Source organism: Tupaia chinensis, unplaced genomic scaffold (genome assembly GCF_000334495.1).
Source record: "Tupaia chinensis unplaced genomic scaffold, TupChi_1.0 Scaffold000010_1, whole genome shotgun sequence".
Taxonomy (NCBI): domain Eukaryota; kingdom Metazoa; phylum Chordata; class Mammalia; order Scandentia; family Tupaiidae; genus Tupaia; species Tupaia belangeri.
Genome location: NW_006159440.1, coordinates 368,156 through 375,791, shown reverse-complemented (window position 1 = coordinate 375,791; position 7,636 = coordinate 368,156). Strand labels below are relative to the sequence as shown.

The window sequence follows — 7,636 nt, the reverse complement described above, 5'->3', positions numbered from 1 at the left end:
AGAAAGTGAGAAATCACCCCCCAGCAGGGATGGCCACGCCGCAATCCCTTCTCCTCCATTCTCCTCTCAGGATCTTGGGTACGCACGCACACGTCCGGGTCCGGGACTTGAACCGCAGTCGACTAGGTGGGAGTCCAGCGACATAGCCATTCCGCCACCTGCTGGTCCCCTCCCCCTGCAAGTTTCTAACTAACTGGTCAATAGGGGTGAACAAGGTCGCCTAACGCAGAGAGGTAAAGTGAACACAATTTTGCTCTCCTGTAATTTTATTAGGTTAACCTGCACCTGACCTTTGCACGGCTGTTACCACACAGCCCAGAGTCAACCAAGTGATCGGCAGTGCTTTTAGCAGATCTGCATTTTACCTTAAAGCAGAAAAGTGCCATCTCTGGTGTGTGTGTGTGTGGGGGGGCACCCAGCAATAACTGACAAGACAGAGAGGATCCTGTCAAGGATCTTGCTGCTCCTCACACCCTAGAAGCTGACCAGGAGCCAGACCTGGGCAGCTGCCTCCGACCCTCCAGGCCATAGGACACCGCCGCCCACCGGGCATGTAGCCTGTTACCAGGCACGCTCTCAGCACTAGGCTGGCAGTGTCCCACCTGAGGTCACCACCTCAGCACTAGGCTGGCGGTGTCCCACCTGAGGTCACCACCTCCCCATGCAGGAGACGGCCTGCTGGGCTGGACGTTCCAACCGCCCCAGTCCCCACCTGCATTCCTGGGTTCAGCCCGAGCCTGACTACGGGACCCTCGTGGTCAGACCTCCCTCTCGCAGATGGGCCCCAGAAGGGGCTCAGGAGGGAGGAGACAGACTCTGAGGCCTCAGGGAGAGGGTGTAGCTGCCCCCTACCCAGTGCGTGATGGCATCCGTGTGGAACGAGGGCGACAGGGCGCCATCTCCGGCCCAGCCCAGCCCCAAGTGGTTGTCCCCAGAGACGCCATGTCAGCTCTTCACCAGGCCACCCCCTGAACTGAGGCGAAGCAGCGCAGGCCCCAGCGTCCTGTCACCTGTGCTCTGCTTGGCCCATGGCGCGGCTGCTTACCGGCATCCTGATACTGCCGGTAGGCGGGGTCGCTTTCCCCTGCGAAGACCCCGATGACAACGACATCGTCTCCATCCTTCAGGAACTCCTGCACCTGCTTCAGGGTCAGGATCTCCTTGGAAGGCGGCCCGGACTGCTCCACCATGTAGTCGACGATCCCTACGGGGGAGCACACGCCTGAGGAGGGGCCTCAGAGCCCTCCCACCACCCCGTTCTGCCGTGCGCCCACTCCCACCAGGGGCTCCCCTTCCCCACACGCTGAGAGAAGGGAAAAGCCATACCGTATTTTTCTCGTGGGCCGTTGTAGTCAAAAGGCCTCCCCTTGCGGAAGATTTTCAGGGTGGGGTAGCCGGAGACATCGAACCTCTTAGCCAGGTCTGTCTCCGCGGTGGCGTCGACCTTTGCCAAGGGGATGGGAGGAGAGCGCTTGCTGAGCTCCTTGGCAGCCTTCTCGTACTCGGGGGCAAGCTTCTTGCAGTGTCCACACCTGCCACGAGAAAGCTACTGTCAGGGGCCTGTCCCAGGCTGGCCTCACTGTCCAGCTGGATGAGGCACAGACACCCAGCCCACTCCTCGAGCGGCTCACACCCAGAAAGGCACCGAGCCAGGCCCCCGGGAGATGCCAGCAAGACGAAGACAGGGCCCTGTCCTGCGGCATTCACACCCTGGGGGACGCAGGTGCACGTGCACAGCACACATGCAACGTCCCAGGGAGGGAGAGGGTCTTCCTGGTCGGCGAGTCAGAGGCCTTTAAGGACATAAGTCATGGCTGGCTGCACACAGGAACTGAAATGCCCCATCGTGTGAGAACTGACAACACACCCGGCCAGGTTCACAGGCTCCTGGACCCAAGTTAAAAACCCAAGCCTTGTCAAGGCCCTTAGGAAACCTAAATGAAAGAAGCGCCCCACACCACGTAAACCACCTGCAGGAAGGAGCGCTGTTCGCTGCCGAGTCGAACCAGGTAAGCCTGTACTGTCGCACCTGCTGCAGGTGCAGGGACAGCGGTCTGCTGGACCCCACCCCTGAATAGCCAAGTGGAATCCACAAGTGACCAGTCGGTATGATGGGCAGGCGACCCTCCTCCCTGCCACCCCTCCTGCTGCCGGGCTGGGGCCCACTCGGTAGCAATGCAAGGGCTGGCGCTTCTCCAGCACAGGAGGGTTCCGAGGGTCCCAGGGCCTGCCCACCCGTCCCAGGGCCTGCCCACCCGTCCACAGGGCACTTCCCGCCTTCTCCCCGCTTCTCGTCTTCCAGCCACCCACACTTCTCTCTTTGTCGGACACCCTGAGGGCCCCCAGGTGCAGTATTTTTGCTGCAGAACCCATAGCCCTGGGTCCAGGCTCATGGAGGCACTGCCGCCCTGACCAAGGGTGTGCTGGGCACACCTGAGCTGCCAGGCACCAGCGACGGCCCCTGGGCTTCTCTCTTCGCCCGGGATGAGCCCCCCCGAGACGGTCACCTGGCCATCTGGGAGGGCTGGCAGCCCCGGAGCTGCGCTCAGCTCCCCCGAGCAGCCTCACTGTGTTCTGTCTGCTCTGACTGCCAGGCACACCTGTGCTATCGTGCTGAGGCAGCCGCTCGCTCCCCAGGCTGGGCACCGCAGAGCGGCCACAACGCCACGGCCTGCTCTCTTCTTTCTGGCATCTTCTTTCCTTCGGGTCCCATCACCCCTGCCTCCAAGAAAGGATTACCTCGTGACTCCTTCCTTGCCCCCCCCCCCATCTCCCTTCAGAGTCCCTTCCTCTGTCCTGGAAGACTTGGTGCTGCGACCTCGTCCTGCAACGCATTTGCTCTGTCAGCAGCTCTTTCCCGCTCACAGCAGAGCACGTGCACATGACAGAGAGGGAGAGAGGGAGGGCAGGGAGGGAGAGGGGCAGCATGCACAGTGTCCGTCACACCACAACCCCTGCCTCTAGCCGTCCAGCCCCGGCAGGCACAGTCCGCGTTCAGACTGACCACGCGGGAACTCACACCGGCAGCTGCATGTGGGGTCCAGCTTCTCTCAAGCAGCGTATCATCACCCCTGCACGACAGAGCTGGCCCCTAATCAACACATTAATAACACAAATCTGGGGCCGGCAGGTGACGTGGTGGCTAAGGGTGCTGGACTTCCACATGGCCGAGTGTAGTTCGAGTCCCGGACCTGGCAGTGCTAGCTTGCTTTCTCGCCTTCTCTCCCTCTCTCTGCCCCTCTCTGGCTATATTAAAAAAAATAGTAAGACCACCAGTTGGTGTAATGGCTATGTCATTAGACTCCCATGTAGTCGACTGCGATTCAAGTCCCTGACCCGGTGGCTTAAACTCATGCCCGGTGCATGTGCACGCGCACCCAAGATCCCGAGAGGAAAATGGAGAAGGGACTCGGCGTGGCCATCCCCCTGGGGGGCGATTTCTCGCTTTCTGTCTGTGTTTTTGGCGAGCACATGCACCCTATAGCAAAAACCTCTCAAAAAAATAAAGTTAAATAAAATAATTCTTCAAAAAAAAAAAAAATTAAAATTAAAATGAAATACAAATCTGACGCCCATCTTACCATGGGGCATAAAACTCCACCAGAATGATATCTGCATCATTCACAACTTCGTCGAAGTTATCTTTGGTCAACACGAGTGTGACTTCTGGTGGTGGTGTCCAGTCAGGCTGGGAAACCTCTCTGACCTTGGCGACAATTTCTGGAAGAGACCCAACAAACTGAGCATACGAGACCCCAAGTCGCAGGCACCCTGGCCCCCTCCAGAAGTGTATGGGCAGGGTAGTAAGAGAACCAACAGCGGGTTCCTAAAACCTTACTGCACCTCCACCCAGGGCCTCTCCTGCAGTGTTGAGGACAAAAGCCAAAGGCCTGCTGTTCCCAACAACTGCCCATCACACTTCCACTGCCACCCGTGTCACCTGCAGGCCTCTTCAGACAGCTCAATACCGCGACGCCCTTTATTCCCAGACTATGACAGGCAAACCAACGAACATCTCCCAGTAGTTCCGGCCACACGTGGCAATGAATGGCTCTGGGGGCACCCCCTTAACATGCACTCCAGCACGAGTGTACTGCAGACATAGTAAACGTGTGAAAGACCCCAGGAAAACGCAAGGGGAGCTGCCGCTGCTCAGCAAGAACCACCTGTCCACCCACACCCAGAGGCCTGAGCAGTCAATACGGGGAGGCCTAGCCCAGAAGCCCACCCTGGCATGTGCCGTTCTAGAGGTTCCGAATGGACCAGGTTCCCTGCAGTCAAATGTCGGGCAGAGACCTCCAAGTGTACGCGCCTACGTACTTGTAAACAACAGAAAGCTACTACTCTTGGGACCAGCTGGTGGCATGGTGGTTAAGGCAGCTTAACACACAGCTGACCGCGTGGTTGGGTCCTGGGCCCAGTGACTGGAAAACCACACTGGGTGTGTGCAGTTGCCTGTGTCCAAAATCCTGTGAGGAGAGTGGGGGGTGCTTCCTCACTCCCCACCCCACCCCTTCCCCCACCCCTCCCCCCATCTCTCTGACACACACCCTTTAGTGAACTAAGGAAAAAACAACTCTGTAGAACTCCCGGCCTCTGGCGCCCTATCTTTTCACACTCCTGGCTCCAGACCTTGAGCATCCCAGCCTGAAGCGAGGGACCCCCAACATTCCCACGGTGAGCTGGTTCTCTTGGGGCAGCCAGTCCCAGAAGTTTCCCTCCCCTGACTTCCTGTTCCTGAGGAGGGGAGCCCTGGGTTCAGCTTCCTCTGACAGCTCAGGTAGCACCTTACCTTCCTGGGTCCTGGAGCCCTCGTAGTCAACAGCCTGCCCCTTCTTCAGGATCTTGATGGTGGGATAGCCACTCACATCAAACTTGCTGGCCAGCATGGACGCTGAGGTCGCGTCAATCTTAGCCACAGGGATGGGAGGATCATCAGCCTTCAAGATGCCTGCAATCTTCTCATATTCTGGAGCAAACTGCTTACAATGCCCACACCTAAGAAGTAGATTTAGGAAGGAGAAAGGTTAACTGTGCCCATGGAGATTTGAGTCCAACACACACAGGAGTTTTGGGGAAAACCTGCAGTTAGGAGGAAAGACACCTGGAGAAGGCCAACAGGGCTGGAGTGGAACAGGCACAGTCTGAGGACCAGCTCGACCCTGGGCAAGCACTTCCAATACTCTAACCCTCAACGTTTCCATCTGTAAGTTTCTCCAAGTTCGGTCTGTGAGATTGATTTTTATTTATTTAATTTTTTTTTAGGTTTTTGCCATAAGGTGCATGTGCTCACCAGAGACAGTGAGAAATCACTCCCACAAGGGAGGATGGCCACACCCCCACTCTCCCCTCAGGATTCTGAGCACCAACATACACACGCCCAGCATGATTCTCAAGTAGCCGGGTCTGGGACTTGAACCGTGGTTAGCCATATGGGAATAATCACCATGTGGGAATGTCACCTGCTGGCCCCCCATATTATTATTTTTTTAGAATTAAAAAAAAAAAGATTTATTGGGGCTGGCAGGTGGTGTGGTTTAAGGGGGCTGGACTCCCATGTGGGCAACCATGGTTCAAGTCTCGGACCTGGTGACTTGGTTTCTCACTTTCTCTCTCTCTGTTCCCCTCTGGTGAAATTAAAAATAAATAAATAAAGCTAAATAAAATAATTCTTTAAAAAAATAAAAGGATTTATCATTATTTTTTAATTTGATGAGAGAGAGAGAGAGAGAGAGAAAGACAGGAGAAAGCAAGCCACCAGGTCCAGGATTCAAACCACGGTCAGTCATGTGGGAGTCTAGCACCTTAACCACCTTGCCAGTTGTTGCCCCCCCAATTCTTTACATAAGGTAAGATTAATATATAGGTTATTGTTGTCTTCGAGTGAACTAATGTTTTAAATTTTTCGTTTTTAATTTCTAATGCATACTTATAAACATGACCCACATAAGAGTCTCTGAGATCTTAATGTTTTAAGTATGTTAAGGATCCACGAGACCAAAGATTTGAGAACTGCTGATCTATAAAACAGAAATAACAATCTCACAGATCTAAAAAAGACTAGATTTTTAAAAGAAATATTTATTTATTCACTAAAACTACTAGAGGGTGTGTGTGCTTGCCAGAAAGAGAAAGAAAAATAGAAAGAGGAGAAAGCACTCCTTCAGGCATGGCCATGCCACAATCCTTTCCCCCCATTTCTCTGTCCTGCTGGGATTTCACGCACACACGCCTGGTGTGTTTCTGCCACTGCCAGCGCCAGGTCTCGAACTGTGGTCAGCCATGTGGGATCAGCTTACTTAACCACGAGGCCACAGGGCAGCCTATCAGATGCTGCGTGTAACACAGCGTACTATCACCAGGCACTGGTCAAGGAACAGGAGTACATCCTATTTCGTCTCTGCAGTGAAAACAGGAAGGACAGGAAAGGGAAAAAGAAAAGAAGGACTATGACATTCAAAACAGCAGAAGAGAGCGCGGCGAAAAGACCACGAGCGTTGTCAGGTAGCACACCGAGGGGGCGAGACAGGACAGGCCTCGGCCCACCTTCCCCAGGGCCCGTGCCTGCCACAAAAACCCAGGGCTGCCGGCCAGCACTGAGGCAGCATGACCGCCAGCCCCGCGCTGGCAGGGGAGTGGGGTGTGGCCCAGAGACGGGTCAGTGACAGCATCTGTAAGGAGGGTGTCTGTTCCCAGCACAGGTCTCTGTGTGTTCAATGCCCATGCCCGGCTGTGACTCTCAGCGGGTGCAGTCACACTTACGCCACTGGAGACTGCCTTCTGTAGACTTATCGTTTCAGGGCAAACAGGGGTCCCAAACCGAGAATTTAAGTTCCAATGGCCAAAGACCCCCACCCCATGGTGGACTGGATGAGCTCGGGAGGACAGCGGTCCCTACCACGGGGCGTAGAACTCCAGCAGCACTGTGTCTTTGTCAGCCACAAAGTTATCAAAATTAGCGTCGGTTAGGACCAAGACACCATTTTCTTCCTTAACCTCCAGGTCGTCTTCCTCCTCCTCATCTTCCTCTTCCTCCTCATCTTCTTCGTCAATGGCATTTTCTCCATTAGAAGAATCTGAGCAGAAAATACCCAGATGGATTAGGAAGCTGGGGAATCTGCTTAAAGCTTTCCTGGAATCCAAAAGCTTCAAATTGTGTCCCGAGTCCTGGGCGCTTCCTGGGCAGCACCACGAGAGGCGCGGGCAGGGATACCGGGCCTCCCTCACCCCTGCATTTCCGCTAAACGGTGCGTGAAGCCACAGTTCCCGGATTCCAAGCCCAAGCATCCCAAACATGCGATGTGGAGGGCAGGGAGTCCCTCTCTAGACCTGCAGCCCCGTCTTGCTCTGCACACCCCCTTCCTGGATACAGAGAGCCCCAAACTTAGTATCCTCCTCCTCTTCCCCTACAAGGGCCTCTGTAGTCCCTCCCACCTGGCCCCTGTAGCACAGATCTCCCACACCTCTAAGGACCTCCTCATTCTGCGGTTCCCCCACGGCTCTCTGAAGACAAGGCGCTTCTTCCCCTTCTTGCCGCCTCACCCTGCTCCTCGCCTGCTTCCCTCAGGGAAGGCCCCAATAAGACTTGTGACGATGACCTGCCTGGTCCCCAAAACAGTACAACCGGAAACGAGTG

General features: G+C 55.5%; 1 protein-coding gene across 2 annotated transcripts in view; it reads right to left on the bottom strand.

The window, feature by feature from the left end:
* The window catches only part of PDIA4 (protein disulfide isomerase family A member 4), a 15,505-nt gene extending 8,194 nt beyond the window's left edge, over nucleotides 1-7,311 (bottom strand). Inside the window, exons 1-5 of one of the 2 annotated variants that reach the window (XM_014583264.2) lie at nucleotides 6,899-7,311; nucleotides 4,793-4,998; nucleotides 3,582-3,720; nucleotides 1,327-1,532; nucleotides 1,046-1,204 (exon numbers count right to left, since the gene is read on the bottom strand). In XM_014583264.2, the coding sequence (XP_014438750.2) occupies nucleotides 1,046-1,204; nucleotides 1,327-1,532; nucleotides 3,582-3,720; nucleotides 4,793-4,998; nucleotides 6,899-7,296 (1,108 nt within the window). In that variant the 5' untranslated portion in view covers nucleotides 7,297-7,311. The remainder of the gene's footprint in view (nucleotides 1-1,045; nucleotides 1,205-1,326; nucleotides 1,533-3,581; nucleotides 3,721-4,792; nucleotides 4,999-6,898) is intronic. The other variant, XM_027766906.1, reaches the window with a different exon arrangement.
* Nucleotides 7,312-7,636: the final 325 nt, after the last annotated feature.